Consider the following 17,810-nt stretch of genomic DNA (forward strand, 5'->3'; position numbering starts at 1 on the left):
TCTCTCTCTCTCTCTCTCTCTCTCTCTCTCTCTCTCTCTCTCTCTCTGTGTGTGTGTGTGTGTGTGTGTGTGTTTGTTTGTCTGTATGTGTGTCTGTATGTCTCTGTGTCTCTATGTCTCTGTCTCTCTCTGTCTCTCTCTCTCTGTCTCTCTCTCTCCCACTCCCTCTGCCTTTTTCTGTCTCTACTCCCTAAACTCCCCTCCACATGCCTTAAATAAACTCTATTCTATACTATACTGGCCATCCGTATGACTGGTACCTCAGGGGGAAGGGATGCCTCAGCATGAACCTGCTGAGGCACCCCCTTCTCACACACTACATCAAGCCTCCACCAAACATACCCCTGACCTACCTCTTTCTCCCTCTCCCTCTCCCTCTCTCTCTCCCTTTCCCCCTCCCCCTCCCTCTCCCTCTCCCTCTCTTCCATCTCCCTCTCCCTCCCCCTCTCTTCCCTCTCTCTCTCTCTCTCTCTCTCTCTCTCTCTCTCTCTCTTTCTCTTCTCTCTCTTTCAATAAATCACAACACTGATGAGTTATGTTTACTAGTGAAGACCAGTCAAACCATGCAAGAACATGACCCTGTAAGCCTTGGAGATTATGACATTGAATGTACCCTACACATTCTCATTTCAGTATTAATTGTAGTAACATGACTTGGTCTAGTATTGAGTCATAAATTTTCTTGACGATTTAAAATCCCAGACACTGAAGTCTCAGATAATCACAACTCACAGGAACCGAGTCCCAGTCTCCAGTATCCTGGGCCTCAGTCACACCCAAAACTTGATGGCAATGAAAAAAACAATAGAGATTAGAAGACCCTGCCTTCTGAGCCTTTCTCTGCCCAGGTCTTGCTCTGTTGCCTGGATTCAGCTTCAAGATCTTCTCTAGGTTGTCATCTTCACTGATGTACCATTTGTCTGTTACCAGCTATGGAATGAAGTCCTGATTAGCTCAAACAAGATCTGGAAAGAAACATGCAGACTCATCTGAATCCGGAATCCACCCCCTCCACGCCCCCTCACGTGCTCGTGTTTGAATATGCTTGGCCCACAGAGTGACACTATTAGGAGGTGTGGCCTTGTTGGATGAAATATCTCCCTGTGGGGGTGAGCTTTCAGTCTCCTATGCTCAATCTTTGCCCAGTACGTAAGGAGAGCTTTCTCCTAATTGCCTACAGATGAGAGTCTCCTTCTACTGCCTTTGGAAGAACACTCAGTTCCTTCTCCACTACCTTATCTGCCTAGATGCTGCCATACTTCCCACCATGATGAAAACAGCCTGAACCTCTGAAACTGTAAGCCAGCCCAGTTAAATGTTTTGTTTTATAAGTGTTCTCTTGGCCATGGTGTCTCTTCACAGTAATGAAACCCTAAGACAACCACATTACATTTTACAAACCAAATTTAAAACTACATTTGTAGCATTAGGTTTTCTCTACCATCTCCTTCATGCAGGCAACTAATTCACAATAAAGAAGAAAGTCTCAGCTGCCATTACTCAAAGTTCAATGAAACATGGTGGTTTGGACCCTGGAAGAGTTCTGCAGCTGCTCCAGGGCCTGGGGGTTGATGATTCTGCAACTGCTCTAGGACCTAGGAGTTGATTGTGATTGTGCTGTTGTAGACAAGTATTGATCAAAAGCACAAGGGTGAAGGTGCATGAGTCATTATTAAGGTCGCCCTAGAAGGTACATGAGGGCAAAGGGCAGAGAAGTACACTCGTCATCTACATTTATTAAATATTTGAGATGGACTTTATGTACTTCAATAGTAAACAAATCCCAAAAATTTGAAGACAACGAAAAACTTCAAATCTCCCTCTGGATAGTAGTACCAATCCATTCAGAATCTCAGTTTCACAATTATGTATGTAGAGGAGAAAATGACACTTGTCAGTGTGGGTGAAATGTTTAGGACCATGCATTAAAACATAATGGCTACAGAATTAAAAACTATTTCTATATCAAAATTGTGTTTATTGTGGTTATATTGGGGTCATACATGCTACCCAAATAAATTTAACAAACTGTCAGTAGCCATTTATAAATAGCCAGGCGTGGTATTCATTATACAGATAAGTATTTTCATAGGTCAAGAATATGACTATTTTCGGAGACAGACACACCTGCAAACATAAATGTAAATAATGCAATCATCTCTGGCAGGATTACAAGAGTATATGATTGTGTAAAGTAAAATGAGTAATTTAGATAAGGCAACTTCTAAGAAACTTGAGAGTCAGAAAGACAGTGGACAGATTGGGCTGAAACTGTAAATCTGATGGTAAGATACAAAGCCATCATTGTTGGGAGGAACAAAGCTTGGTTTTCTTGCTTGGAATCCAGCAGTGTACAAAATGGATATATAAGTACACACACACACACACACACACACACACACACACTACCGAGTCCACTTAACATTGCTCATAAAAAAAAAAACATTGCTCATATATTCATCTGTACATGTGCCCATCTGAGGTTGGACTACTTATGTGGGAGCTTTTCCCTGGAAGAAACCAATTCTCGCACAAAGTCCCTGTTGACTTCCTGTAGCTGTAGGCGTGTAGGTGTCCACATTAGCATTGCATCTGGTGTTGCCATTATACTGGATTTCTTCAGGCAAACATACGGTTGAGATTTCTTGGGTGTATTTTCCTTGTTCTGGTGAAGGCACACTGATTTCTTGGGTACATTTCCCCTGTTCTGGTCAGGGCACACTGTCTGGCAGCAGGAGTTCTGCCCTCCATGTCCTACGATCTTTCTGCCTTTCTTCACATTCTCAGCTTTAGGTACATGTGTTGTATTACATATGTCTATTTCTGAGTTCTATTGAAAGGACTATCTGAGTTTACAAAGTCAAAAGGCATGAGGGTTTTGTTGTTTGTTTGATGTTTTTGGGTTTTATTCTTGCTGCAAAGAAGGGGCTGAGATAATGAAACCTAGGATCTGACTCTGAATTTAATGGGAATGAGATTAATCCTAGCATATTATGTTGATGTACACATGAGTGATACACTTTTTAAAGTACACGATAAAGGGATAAGAGCAAACCCGATAGTTATTTTCATGGATAGTTAGTACAAAAGGATTGGATGTTTCATCCCACTGCAGGATCTATGAAACATAGTAAGTGTGGCTATATAACAAAATACACAAAGTACACATTTTGGCTGCTAACCCATCTATAAGATGAGCACCATTTTTATTTTTACAAAGCCTGAGAGAAATGCCAAGAAGCATCTGAGACTAGAAGTAGCAGCCAAGAGGAAACAGTTGCACTGCAGTATCTCTGCAGAGGGCCTAGGGCTTGGTCTCTCACTCTGTAAGCCCACTTTAGGAAGAAAATAATGGATTGCCTACCTACACTCTTTGCTTCAGCCTTTGGTGAACGCCCAAGGAAGAGCAGTGTGTCCTGAGACTCCGGGTATGCAGGGACAAAATGCAGAGGCTTAAGGAGGGGCATGACAGACAACATCTGATCACGTGCCATCGTTTGGACACCTGAGCTGGCTCCTCCTGCTTTTACCCAGCAGCAAGTGTGGAAGTCATAGTTTGTGTTTATTTCTTCTCTTGTCTTTCCACCTCCACCGTTCCTTAAACAGTATTCATGTTATTAACATAATTTCTTCCTTTCATACAAATAGGATAGATATGATAGATAGATGATACATAGATGATACATAGATAGATGATAGATAGATAGATAGATAGGTAGATAGATAGATAGATAGATAGATAGATAATTTAACTTGATTTCTATTCTAAATGAAACTAACTATTCAAGCTCCAAGCAAATATTTATTTAAAATGAGAAAACAAATGTTAATCAACATAGTTATAAATGCTAAAAATGCTACATTTTATCTCAGTTTCCATTTTTTGCTTCTGCTTCGGTGTTTCTGTCCTATTACACATGAATTTCAGTATAAGCAAGAATAAGAAGTTGAGACATACAGGAGAATCAATTTAGTGAAATTTATATTTTTATTCCATTTTATTGAGCAACAGAATGAGACTAACATAAACAGGCATCTCTCTCTCTCTCTCTCTCTCTCTCTCTCTCTCTCTCTCTCTCTCTCTTTCTCTCTCTTTCTCTCTCTTGTCTTCTGGATGGATACAGGCAAGAGCTATTTTATTAGAACAGACTAAGGCTATTTCCAGCTGATCAACTACACTGGGCCAATGCTTGCCAGATACATCAATATAAAAGGGAAATGCGCATTCCCAGCATAAATCTATCTGTCTTAATTATGTTACCAACAATGTACAACATGTAATTAAAAGAACACACAGACACACAGATAAACCAAGCACAGATTTTTTTTAATTTTAAAGAAATAAAGCAAATAGACCCAGGAACAGAGATAGGCTTAGAATAGTGAGAAATCATTTAAAAACTTTAAACTTTAAATCAACAAAATGATTTAAAATCAGTATAATTACTGGGGTTAAGAATCTGGTAGAAAGTGAGCAATATACCTGGGCAATTATAGACTTTAAGGAAGAAAAATGGAAACAAACAGAGCCAAATGGTGATTTTGTGTATGAAAATCAAAGCATTAGTGATAAAGAGACTTTCTTTATCACTAATCACGTGCAAAAGATAGATGCAGAAAAGACAACCAAGAGGAACAAATCTCCTTCCATGAGTGAGTGACATCGATAGTTAACCATGTGACAAGGTTGACTATAATGTATTTGGGCTCCCAAAAAGAACATAGAAAGAAAGAAGAACTTGCAGATGGCGAGCTGACTGTACTGAGTAGCCAGCCTACCGCCCATGGACTAGGGCCCTCCACCCAGTTGAGGACTACGAATCGTCTCTGATTTCTCATTTTCACCTTCTTCCTATGTCCACTAGTAGAAGAGATACCATGTTAGTGGCAGGCATCGGCCAAGTTCTACTTGATTAACACCCCCTGAGTAACTTAAGATATCTTGAGACAAATATGGCAGTTAGACAGGGGACACTGGAGCTTCTTAACTATTGGTCGTCCGACGTCCTTCATTCTCTTGTTCCTTTGTGTCTTCAATGAAAAGTAATAAGAAAGGAAGGATACAGGTTTTGGTGTGTTAGATTATAATACAGTCATTATGTCTGTGTTGGGCGGCCAGTTCCATCAGGCGTTGATGCTCCTGTTCAAGTGCTCTGAGCTGAGCTTCCTGCATTGCCTTGATCCTGTCAGCCTCTTCCTAAGAAGCAATAAACATAAACAATGAAGCTTAATGAAAAAAAATCCCTAAAATCAATCTCTGTTCTCATTCCTAAACCGTTGGCTTTCCCATACTTAATCTATTGTAAAGTAGACAATCCCTGAAAAGCTCTCTTCCTTCAGTATGTGTCGCTTACCACGTTCTATCATGAGCTTCATCCTTTTTCTCCAGTTTCAGACATAGCATATTTCAATCTCTGACCTGCTAGTGTCTTTAAAATTCTATCCCAATGCAGCCTTCTTCCTTAGACGGAAAAATCTCCTTGGTAACCTCAGTGACATATTCCCTTCAGTTCTCACCTACACATGGAATAGTGGCAGATATTTTTCTACAAGAAGAGACTGTATCCAGAGCACTGAGGTGACAATCTGCCATCCAAAGTGTCTGACCTAGCTGAAGGGTAGGGTGGGGTCGCCACACTTTGATTGGTAAAAGTGATTGTCCACTCTGACTTTCGGGAAAGCACTGGGATGTCAAATATATGTTAGAGTAGCCCCTGAGAAAGCTACCACCAGAAGAAGCACTCACAAGTCAGGGAATGGATGAGGACAGCTTTGTAAGACTGATAACTAGGAATTTCACAGCATCCCTGCAGAAGCCACAATGCTGAAGTTCCCACCAGCAAGTCTGCATCTGGCTGATTTTTGTGGGAAGTCACAGAATTCACCTGAGTGCTAGGGACACAATAGTTCTGCTTCACAGTGATTAGATCAGAGAATGCCTATGAAGGACTTTGTACCTGATAAATCATACCTACTGCTTCCTAAGTGCTGAAGCCATGGGTAAAGACCAGACAGGAATGAAGACACAGACCATGAACCTCATGTAAAAAAAAAAAAAAAACAACAACAACGACGACAACAGCAAAAACCCACCACGATCCAAGACACGTGATTGTCCAGAGCAGAGATAGTTAATGTGATCAAGAAATGCCTCCACTTATTTAATAACTGATTATGCACACTGTGTGCCAGACATCAGTCTAAATGCAAATATTAGTGCATTTATTATAACAGTCTTGTAAAACACATGTTGTTGCTGCCTCTACACTACTGTTGTGCCAGGAAACATTCATGAGCCGAGTCCTAGGCAATTGCATTAGGGTCTCTATTCTAGCTCAAGCTTGGGTTCCCCGCCAACTCTGACCCAGCAGGAAGGTGGAGCTCTGAACCCAGTTTTAGGCAAGCATTTATAGAGTTAAGAAGGGGTTATCTAGTCTAATACACATCTGATTGGGGGGGAGCATTATGGTCTTTAACATAATTGGCTGGTGCTAGGAGCCATAAACTTAACTTCTGCTTTTTTTTTTTTTTTTTTCTGATTGGTGGTTGTTAAGAAGTGAAGTGTTGGGGCAGGGTATAGATTTGTTGAAGAATAACCTGGAAATTGGTGCTAGATGCAGGTTTTTTGGCGGGGTGGGGTAGCCTGGAAACTGGTGTTAGGTGTCGGTTTGTTAATGAACTTGAGTTCAACCTTAAGTCAGGTTCTGTAAGATAGAGTCTGAACCCAAAAGATATGGGTCTCTCATTCCTCCCTTTCTTGGTTAACTAGAAGGCCCAATCCTGGATTCTGGAGCTCACAGGCTTTGTCATCTAGGTTTTGGAGGGACTGATAGTGACTCTTTAGGACCATATGCTGAATATTTTTAAGTTTCTCTAATGTTTAGTAAGGCCCTCTCTCATTTTGGCCATTGATTTTCTGACTATCTCTGCATGGAGCCTAGAGACTCTTGGAGGTGGGACATGCTATCTCATACATAGCATAACTAGTCATATCTTAGAGGGGGTCAGGATTGTCATCACTCAGTTTTCATGATGGCCCTGCAGCTTGGGTCATCAGGGGGAGAGGCTCATCAGTGGGAGACAGCAGGAGTCCTGAGGCTGTTTTCTCCTGCTGGTCAGGTCATCTTCAACTACCAATGGATGCATGGTGGATCTATGGCTGTAATCCTATCAAACTTCAGGAAAATGGATAGGGTCAAGATGATAACACAGGAATGTTTTAATGAGATTTTAATGACCCCTGGCTGGAGGGAGACCTGTTTTATAGAGAACATGAAGTTTAGGCCAAACATGTTTATGCACCTATTGGATACCTTTGAGATCATCTAGCAACTGACGAGATCCTTGAATTCAGGGATGACCTCTGCTTGTATGTTAAGGACACTGGGGGAGGGGGTATCCGAACCATGATTTTAAAAGGGGTGAGTCCCAACTGTTAATGGGAGTTTCATACCCTATAGATAGTGAAGGGAAGGAGAGTTAACTTGGTCATTGTCAGTCTCTTAGGTTAATTTAGTTAAAGTCTCTTTTAGGGTTTTGTTTATTTTCTCTACCTATCCTGAACTCTGGGGTCTATATGCACAATAAAGTTCCCAATCAATCCCCAGAATATTGGCTGATCTCTGACTTGCCTGGGACACAAAAGCTGGTCCACTGTCTGACCCTATCATCTGAGGAAGCTCATACCTTGGCAGTGTGTCCTCTGACGGCTTCTTTGTCACTGCAGATGTAGTTTTATGCTTGGTGGGGGAAGCCTCAGTCCAAACTGAAAAGGTATCTATAAACATCAGTAAATATGTATATCTAAATTTTCTTGGTTTTACCTCTGTGAAGTCTGTCTCTCAGTCGAGTCTAGGCTTTGTGCCTCTGAACCAGTTACCATGGTTCTTCTCATTACTCATCCTATTAGTTAGCTGACAGGTGTCACAGTTCTTGACAATCTCAGCTATCTTTGAGATGGCATCTCTAATCCTTTACTAGCAAATCCTGTATTATCTAGATGCCCATATGGGAAGGGCAGCAGATTTTCTGAGTATGTGTAGTCCCATTTCTTCTGGCACAATGCGTTTGTAATCTGCTGTTCTCTATCATCCACTATAACAGTGGGACATGGGCAAACTTCTACTCAAGGTTATGTCATCTTTTGAATGCTTAGGATGGTCAGGGAGTATAGGGTCCCTTGGGTGCAGGGAAGTGAAGGGCAAGAGAGATTGTTGGCCTCTGAAACTGGGTCTTTTCCTTGCTGATGTCCCAAGCAATGGATGATGGCCAGCATTTTCAGCACCCATAGAGCCCTTAGTAAGGAGAGAATTTTTTTCTTTATTTTTGATAGTCTTTTCTTCTGCTGTCAGAAGGCCTCCCTATATATAAATAAGTCCATGGACATGAGAGGTAGCAAAGGTCTTTTCCCAGCTCTAACTCCTTGGTTAGAGATACAAGTTCAACTTTCTGTGCTGATGTTCCTGCCAGGAGTGGCTCTGCCCATATGGTCTTGGTGTTTCAGACAACTGCTGCCCAGCATATCTCTGTCCATTCTGAATAAAGCCGTTGCCATTGATGAACTGTGCATCCATCAAGGAGGTATCCTGAAGATCTGCTCTGATCCCATGGATATGGGCTAAAATATCCAAGCAGTCATTCAGAGGCTCATCAAGGTCTAGGTCAGACAGCAGGGTAGCTAAGCTTAGGGTAGCTGGACCCAAAAGTTTATCTTAAAGGGGTTTAAGAGGAGAGACTGGTAATGAGTCATTCTGGCATTGATAAGGCTTTGAGCCAGTGACAGTTTGTCAGTGTCCTTAACGAGGAGGGCTCTGGGTGCCGAAATGCTCAAACCAGGGAGGGAGACAGCCTCTGGCAACTGGGTCTCAGATCTCATCCATGAAGCGATGGAAGGGCTTAGTCACTTCTGGTAAGCCTAAAGCTGGTGTAGAAATTTCTTTCTGGCTTCAGAGACCTATCTCTAACCTTCTCTTAATACATTTCCCCCAGATCTAGGGAGGTCACCTGTGGTTTGCAGAGCAGGGCCTTCTTAGAGTAGGCTCGATAGTCCAAATTTTCCAGGGCCTCTTTGAGGCCTTTTTGGGCATTTTTGGTTGTTTTTTACTGCCACCAGGAGATTATTTATAAACTATTGAAGAGACTTTATCTTCAGGTTTTAGCAAGACAGAATGTTGAGCTCTATTATCAACAAGGAAGCAGATGGGTTTTCTTTTCTCTTCCAAGTAAGGAGCGTTTTCTATCCTTAGGGCCTCCCTTACCTCTTTTTCTAGAAGTCATTTGTTTCGGATGTCTTCTATGGTCCTCTGGTTCAACCGTGGCTGCCAACAGGATCTTTGCCAGATCCTGAGTGTGATGCTTCTGCTCCTTTCTATTGTCATTTCTGTTTGTTTCTCTGCCCTCAAATGCTTTTCCTCTTCATTTTATTATTATTATTATTATTATTATTAATTATTATTATTAAACATTTTCTCTGCCACTATCATTAAATCTCTCAGACTTTTTTTTTTCTTAACCTCTCAACCCTCTGGAGCTTTTTCTTACTATCTGGTACAGTCTGATTGATCAAAGCTACAGCTACTGCTTCCTTTGCTCTGGAATGTCTCTATGAACCTTTCTAAGAAAGCTGCAGACCTCTCCTTATTTCTCTGACTAATCCCTTATTTATCTTTGGCCAGATTGTTGGGCTGTCTTACAGCTGCTTTGAGACCTGCCAATCAGCACCTGGCAGTAAGACTTAAGGTCTCTCCTTAGCTTTAGCAGTGTTGAAGCCCTCCTCTGGGTGGTCTTAAGGGAAAGTCAGCCTCAGTAGCTGCCTGGTTGCTGGTGCGTTCCCTAGTGGGGCCAAGAACCAACCTCCTGGCCTCTGTCTGTGAGGAAGAGAATCACAAGAGCTGTTGGCCATCATGCCAGGTGGGCTGGTGGGTGAAGAGGAAGATCAAGAGATTGATTACTGAAAAGAGGGGGACTCAGAATGCCTTCTGGTCCCACGTGGCCATGGTCCCCTAGCATGTGTGTTTTAATCTGGCCACAGATATAAGGCTTTTTTTCAGAACAGAATTATGGATATGGCACCACTCAGAGTTTACAAACAGACAAAGACACAGATAGGAATTAGCATACATAAACACATGGACAGACTCACAGACTCAGACAGATATTACTCAGACAGATATTACTCAGACAGATATTGAGACCTTCTGAGCCAGGTCCTGGAGGTCTTGGAGTTCTTAACCAATGCACCAAAATGTTGTCAGGAAACATTTATGAACCCCCAAAAGACCACCAAGGAGCTGATTCTGAGGCAAACACATTAGGGTCTAGCCTCGAATTTGTGCTCCCTATCAACCCTGACACAGCGGGAAGCTGAAGCTCTGAGCCCAGTTTTAGGTGAGCATTTATAGAGGCAAGAGAAGGGAGTATCTAGCCTAGTACACATCTAATTGGGGAGGCCCATCATGACCTTTAACATAATTGGCTGGTGCTGCGAGCCAAACTATAAACTTAACTTCTGCTTTGGTTCTGATTGGTGGTTATTAGGACGTGAAGTGCCAGGGGCAGGCTTGTAACCTTGGGATATAAATTTGTTGAAGAATGACCTGGAAACTGGTGTTAGATGCAGGTTTTGTTGGGGGTGGGGAGAAAGGTAGCCTGGAAGCTGGTGCTAGGTGTCAGTTTGTTAGTAACTTGAGTTCAACCTGAGGTCAAATTCTCTAAGATGGAGTCTGAACCTAAAAGATTTGATCTCTCACACCAAAGTACAGATAAAGGGGACAACTTGCATAAATGTGTTTGGAAAAAGTCATGCCTGGGATTACCGCCCCACACTCTGGCTCCAGCATCAATGCCCTGAGCTGTCTGTCACATAAGCCCATCCCTCCCCATGAGACATCAGACTGTCACCTTGACAGATGGGAGAGAGGTGTGCAGCTGAGTAACATCTGAGAGGAAATAGTCCACAAGTACCTTGACCCTCTGCTCCCGGATCCTCCGTTGCTCCCTCTCAAAGTTTGCTCTCTCAGTTTCCATCTGCCTCACTTGCTCTTGATGCTTTCTCTCCTGCTCTGCTCTCCTTTGCTCTTCCTGGATGCGAATAGCCTCCAGCCTCTTTGCTTCAGCCCGGGCAGCCTCTGCTCTTGCTTGTTCCTCTGAAGAGAAAGGAACACAACAAATCTCTAGGATTAACAAATACAGTGCTCTCTGGTTGCAAATGCAGACTGTTCTAGTGTTAGCCTTCCTGTACATCATGCATGGCCTCCATTTCCCACTCACCTTTCCTCTGCCTCTCTTTGGCTGTGAGAGCCTGGTCTGTTTGTAGAACTGTATTGCTCACTGTTTCTTTGGCATTCAAATATTTCTGCAGCACTTCCTCAGCCTGGAAACCCCAAAACATGCTGTTAGAATTAGAAAATGCTAATTTGTAACCTTTATTTCTTCTCTCACTATCTCTCCTTCCTGGGAGATCCTCAGCCATTACATGATGAGACTGTCCATCAATTCTCATGCACAGAAATGATGCTAGCCTGGCCAGTCACAGCACCCAGGAACGTTATAGGTACCAGTCTTATTTCCAGCATCCATATTAGATTTTTAAGACACCCAAATTTTAGTGTTTTTATGGATGCTGGAGCAGATCTGCGTGCCTCCTCTGAGACATACATCTCTAAGAGCAAGTGAAACTTGGGACATGTCAGAGCCATTTGCTTTTGTTTTTGTTTTTTTTTTTTCTCAGCAGGTAAAGGAGCTGCTTATAAACAAAGCCAACAATTAGGAAAACAAAACATAGAAATGAAGTAGAAGTTAAAAATAAATAAAATTAAGGAAAATGAATTACATCGTTTGAACCCTGGAATGCATCTACACGTGGACTAAAAGCCTTTTAAGCCAATCAGTTTATCGATTTCCTTAAACCGGCTTCACTAACTGAGATTCTGCCTTGTATAATCCTGATTAGTCCCTTTGATGTTCATGAACATTGATGTCCACAACAGAAGTCTGACAATCACAGCGATGGGTTGCTGTTATCTACAGCTGTCGCTGAACCACAAGCTCTCTCCCATAAAACATCTGTGCCAGGAGCACGTTCAGGCAACAGAAGAGAAACTCATGGACAGAGACATAGAGTACATCACTTCACTTGTACCGGGGATGAAAGATACCTGTGTTCCCTTCCCTGGCTGCTGACGGTACTGTGCCTTCAGCTGTTCCATCCTCTGAAGGTAGAGACTGTGGCCTCCTGGTTTAGCATAGATCCCTTGTGCCACTTCTTGTTCCAGAGGTTTAAAAATATTCTGAAGTATGGTTGAACAGAGGGCTGCAGAAGCATCCACATTCTTCTTGCAAATCTCGTCCTGCTTTGCACGTAGTAGGCTCTATACATGGACCAAAACAAAACAAGTACAAGCGAACAAAGAAAAACATGGAGATGTTAGATAGACTTCGGCGTTTCTGAGAAATATTTTTTCAAAAGAATCTACATTTTATTTTCTTAGAAACTTAGAGAATGTACATAAGATTGTATCCTTACCAAAGCTAGAAAAGTTGTAAGAATAATAATCTGAAAAGTTATGTTTCTTTGGCATTAGAAGTTTCTTCATTTTTAAACAGCAGATTAGCTAAGTTGTTTTATTAGGGGAAAGTGAGAAAGAACTTATGTGAGTACAACACCCTGTCATGTTGTTTTTAATTCCTTCATAACTTGACATTTTCCTACATTTATGCAGGGAGGTTCACTCATGTTTTTCACCATAATATCCTCTCACCTTTTCTCCTTCAACCATGGAAACCCCTCTTACTGCCAAGAAGTCACTCTCCATTAGTGTGTGTGTGTGTGTGTGTGTGTGTGTGTCCCACTGAATTTAGTTGAGGTAACTTTGAAATTCTTTTCTCAAGAAATTATTAAAACTTAGATGTGATTTTATGATTGCAGAACTCTAACGGGCACCATAATTTTAAATGGAATCAACTGTATAACATTTTTTTCAGATTTTTTTACCTCAAAGCGAGTGTGAAATTGAATCACAGTCTGCACCTGCTTATTCTATTAATCCTACATTTATTGTATCTTAGTAGATGTGAAGGCAATTCTGTCAACTTCATCAATAAAGCATAAATACTTTCTTAATGAAGATCTTCAGTAAAGTAAAGTAAATTTCATTTTTTTTATGAGGAGAACATAGTACAGGTGAGGGGAGGTGTGTGTGTGTGTGTGTGTGTGTGTGTGTGTGTGTGTGTGAATGTCAAGAGCCTTAAATAAACTCAGACCAAAGGCCACATAAGTGACTGTCATCTCTTTCCAGTCTAGTGGTAACTGATTGTTTTTATTAGTTCTACTGTATATCTTGCAGAAGTATTCTTGCTGTCTGTGACCCTGATGTCTATAAACAAATACAGAAAATAATAACCTCCAATTCTTTCTGGAAACATTGGTCCTCATCCTTGAAAGAATGCTTCCTGAAGATTCCTATGGCCTCTGTCTCACAGGTCCTGTGCAGGTCCAGCAGCACCTGGAGGGTCTCTGTAGGCAGCTGCACACTCTGGCTCATCAGCTGGTCATAGTGAACAATGGCCTTCTGTACTGCTGCTGAGTTCTCTCTCCGGGCCAAGGTTACCACCATGTTCTCTATGGAAGGCAGTGTCCCACTGTTGATGGCATCAACATAAGTCAGCACCAGGCTTTCTAGACCTTCAGAAAAGGAAAAGATTTTTGTATCATGTGCAGGAGTCTAAGAGCTATATGGAGTCGTTCTGACAATGCTAACTATGTATTGCCTGAAGTCTTACAGTATTCTGGACAATATTCAAATGGTCTAAAGGAATTCTCTGAAGAACTATGTGATTAAGAAGACAGGTTCTTCTTTCTTTGAGGAAAAACATACATAAACAACAACAAAAACATAATCTAGTCTTTGTTGAAAGAAGAAACATAGAAGAATTCTCGAGATCTATGTGGCGGCCTGCATTTTCTCCTCCTCCATAAATAAATAAGATGATCATATAAAAGCTGTGAATATTTATTTGATTAAAATGCTTTAGGTCTTTGCTTCTTTTAGTTTCCTTTCCCTTTTCTTTCTCTCAGTTTTCTATTTTGTTCACATCCCCCACCCCAGTTGTTTTATTTTATCACAGTTAAGGTGGTATGAATAAATTTCCTCTGTAAATAGGATTCAGTGATCTAGATCTTATTCTTCACTGGAACTGCCTTGTTGTTTTTTTTTCCTTGCCAGCTTCTGCAGGACGGTGACACAGATTCCTTTCATGTTATTAGTAAGCATTTGCCAAGCTCTAAATCATGGGGTTCTTAAGATAAACTGCATTAAGAAGTTTGAATAGTCATCTTTCAAGATCCTAAGCAAATATGGGGTTTTCTTCAATATCTGTGCCAAGCAAACTCTGTTTCTACTTCGAACATGTATGTATTTATCTTACCTTATTTTATCTTATCTTGTTGCGATAATATCAAATACTATGTCACATAATAAAAAACCATTATATGCTGTGTAAATATGGTCAACCAGGTAAGTTAATGTGTTTCAAGAATAAAAGCTTCTCTAATTTGACAACTTTGTTCTTATTAAATTTGATGTAACTCTGAGGTTTTAATAAACTGATACCAGAGGTATGCTTGATACCTGCTGTAACTTTGTCACCACGGTACATTGGATTTCCATCATGGTGAATACTGACCCATTTGTCAATTCATCAACAAAGAATCTCTCTGTGTCCGTTATTCTTTATGATGAGTTACACTAATATCTTTTTAAAAGTACTTACGAGGTCCATTGACCTGGATGCCTCCTGGAAGAGTCTTGGTCTTAGAATGGGTGAAGATGTGAGAACAGAATTCTGAAAGGTCCTGCACAAAATCAGGATTCAGCTCCTCACTACTGAGCATTTGAAGCTGAGAAAGCTTATTGCCACGAGCAGGAAAGTCAAAAGCAAAGCATTTCTTTACTGGGAAGAACTTCTGAATGCACAGCCGGGGTAGATTGTATGTTTGTGTTCTTTCATCACTACCTGGAGGAGGAAATACAGAATTTATCTAGAATATAATTTATATCCACCTTAATCTATTTGCTTTAGATAGATGACCTTTCCCCATGACATTGCATAAAGATTAAAAACTAACTAGCAAAGGAAACAAAGAAAAAGGAGAGAAATTTGTTCAATAACTGAGGACTAATAGAATTTAATATTGAACATCTTAGTTCACTGTCAATTAAATAATCACTGCTATTATTTGTAGAAGTGCTGGGAGGGTACATGTGGAAAATGATATACCTAGCTGCACTATAAAAAAAAAATCCTGGATACTTTTCTTTTCCCCAAACTGAAGCTCTGTTACCTTGCTTCAGCTTCAGCGAATTCTCCAGATATTCATCTGATGTGATGGTATGCCCATTGGCTTCCAGGCCCAGGAAGAAATCTCTCAGAGTCCACACCAAGTCTGGGAAGAAGCTCACGTCATCAGGATCCTCAGTTTCATTAGGATCAGAGGAATTTCTTGTCCGGAGCAGATCTGTCAGTTCTGTCACATTGCTGAGACACAGTTGAGGAAAGCTGGCATAAGTGGGGGCTTGCATCTAACACTTCTTTAAACCTTTTCTACATGACCTGAATCAACCGTGCATCAATGACATGCATGAGGGTTCTTTTCTTTGTTTGTATTCCACATCATGTTTTAACGCGGATGCATGTGTGTGTGTGCATGTGTGTGTGTGTGTATGAATGTGTGTGTTGTACATATGTGTTTGTGTGTGTGCACTTCTGGGTATGCAGAGGTACGTATCTGTTGAGGCCAGACACTGGTATTGGGTATCTTCTAATACTCTCTACCTTGTGTTTTGGGACAGAGTCTTTTCTGAATGTGGAGCTATCTGATTGGTTATACCTTAGTAAACCCTGGGAACCATCCTGTCTGTCCACACTCAGCCTTGGGGTTATAAATATACACTGCAATGCCTTGTTTATTGTGTGGATGCCATGGATCCAAACTCATATCCTCATTTTATGTGACAAAGACTGAGGCCTTGTCACACAAGAATTTCACTGACGGAGCCATCTCCTTACCACCTGTAATTTAATTCTTATTGTTTACAAGGTCTCACAGGTGCATAGGTGGCATGCTTTCTCCATCCCGGTGCTGTCCTGGACCACAAAAGGATACTGCAGTAGATCGATAGCCCCCTGGTCAATCTTGTTCATGGTGTTGTATACAAAGGTGCTACTGAGGAGGATTGCCAGTGCGAAGATGTTCGCGTCACTCTTTTCATCAACCTATAAATGAGAACAAATTTGAAGCATGTCTCAAGGCATTCTTAGGTGAGTATCACTAAAAATAACATGTTGATATGCAAATGTTAAACAAAACAAAAATATTTGCAAGTATGCATTTTGCATGCGTTTCTCACCAGTAATTTTTTAATCGACCTGTTCATTGCAAACTCACTAGTCTTTCTTTTAATGATTCTTAGGTAGTTGGAAAATGAATATAGTTAGTGGATAGCTAATTGTTTATATTTATATTTAATGCCTAAAATACATAAAACTAACGTTTTACAGGAGCAAAACATAATTTATATGCATGATATATATATATATGTACATATGAATGTACGTATGTATATATGTGTGTATATGTGTATGTATGTATGTATGTATGAACACATTCCCCAGAAGCAGGTCACTTACTCCAAAGACAGTGCTGTGAAATGAGTTTATAACTGTTTTTTTCCATGTTGCAGATGAGTAAATCAAATTATGGCTTGTCATCTTTGAATCTTAACAAATCAAACAAAATTAAAAAGAACAAAAAAACTCTCTCACAATGGACACTCAAGAGAAAGATCTGGCTATGTCCCAGAACCAGCTCACACTGGTTCATAAAAGGCACATCTCCCCAAATGCAAGGAGGATTCTGCATCGGAAGTTTGAACTCAGTGGTGACAGGAACATTTAGGAAAAAATCAGGTGCTACAGACTGAAGTGCTGTATTTGTGATGAGGGGTGTGTTCAACGATTACCAGCGTACAACAGGAGGATGCCCGTGTGTCTACTGTTCTCATAATAAGTCAGAAAACAGAAACAAAGAGAAATGGGAAAACATTTGGGGAAACTTTCTCCTTTGGCCAAAATCATGGGGCTGCAGGTACTACAAGCACGATTTAGGCAACTCGATCTACGCGGTCACCAACTATTAGGCCATGTTCTCTGCAGTGCTGGGTTTGTGACAGTGACTTTAATCCTACTATGTTTAAGTACCTTGGAAGTATTTAGTATCCCCCCACCCCCACCCCAGTGCTGATTCTGCCTTGTCAAGATACTTTTTCATTGTTTGCATCCAAACTCTGACTATTTAAAAGTGGGGAGAAAAGTGCATGGTGTTGGCATTTAGTCTAGGCTCTGTCCCACAGTTACCTGGCAACAGCCAGGTGTGCCTGTGTCTGACTAGCTAAAGGGGCTGCTTTCCCCCTCCTCTCTCTCTTGCTCTCTTGCTCCCACCCCTTACCCTCTCTCTCCATTCCCTTTCTGCCCCTCTCCACATGCTTCCTCCTCTTCCTTCTCTTCCTCCTCCTCCTTCCTCTATCTCCCTCCTCCCTCTCTCTCTGCCTCTCTCTGTCTCTACTACCCTCTCACTCTCCTCCCCATGCTCTGACTCACTATAAAAGGGGTTGCTTGTCCCCTCCTCTCCTCTCTCCCTTGCTTTCTTGGCTTGCTCCTGCTTCTTACCCTCTCTAGACCCATTCCCCTCCCCCTCTTTCCATATGCTCATGGCCAGCATCTACATCTATCCTGCTCCAGCTCTCTCTCTCTCT

At 41.4% G+C, this 17,810-nt stretch overlaps 1 protein-coding gene across 4 annotated transcripts in view; it reads right to left on the minus strand.

Annotated features, from left to right (window-relative positions):
• Positions 1–3,782: 3,782 nt before the first annotated feature.
• The window catches only part of LOC114614787 (guanylate-binding protein 5-like), an 18,686-nt gene continuing 4,658 nt past the window's right edge, over positions 3,783–17,810 (minus strand). For all 4 annotated transcript variants that reach the window (XM_028760415.1, XM_028760414.1, XM_028760413.1 and 1 more), the window contains exons 4-11: positions 16,163–16,272; positions 15,341–15,534; positions 14,770–15,012; positions 13,401–13,681; positions 12,156–12,368; positions 11,269–11,371; positions 10,963–11,144; positions 3,783–5,197 (exon numbers count right to left, since the gene is read on the minus strand). In XM_028760415.1, coding sequence (XP_028616248.1) covers positions 5,078–5,197; positions 10,963–11,144; positions 11,269–11,371; positions 12,156–12,368; positions 13,401–13,681; positions 14,770–15,012; positions 15,341–15,534; positions 16,163–16,272 — 1,446 coding nt within the window. In that variant the 3' untranslated portion in view covers positions 3,783–5,077. The remainder of the gene's footprint in view (positions 5,198–10,962; positions 11,145–11,268; positions 11,372–12,155; positions 12,369–13,400; positions 13,682–14,769; positions 15,013–15,340; positions 15,535–16,162; positions 16,273–17,810) is intronic.

The sequence above is a fragment of the Grammomys surdaster genome, unplaced genomic scaffold (assembly GCF_004785775.1).
Source record: "Grammomys surdaster isolate TR1022 unplaced genomic scaffold, NIH_TR_1.0 126531, whole genome shotgun sequence".
Classification (NCBI taxonomy): Eukaryota; Metazoa; Chordata; class Mammalia; order Rodentia; family Muridae; genus Grammomys; species Grammomys surdaster.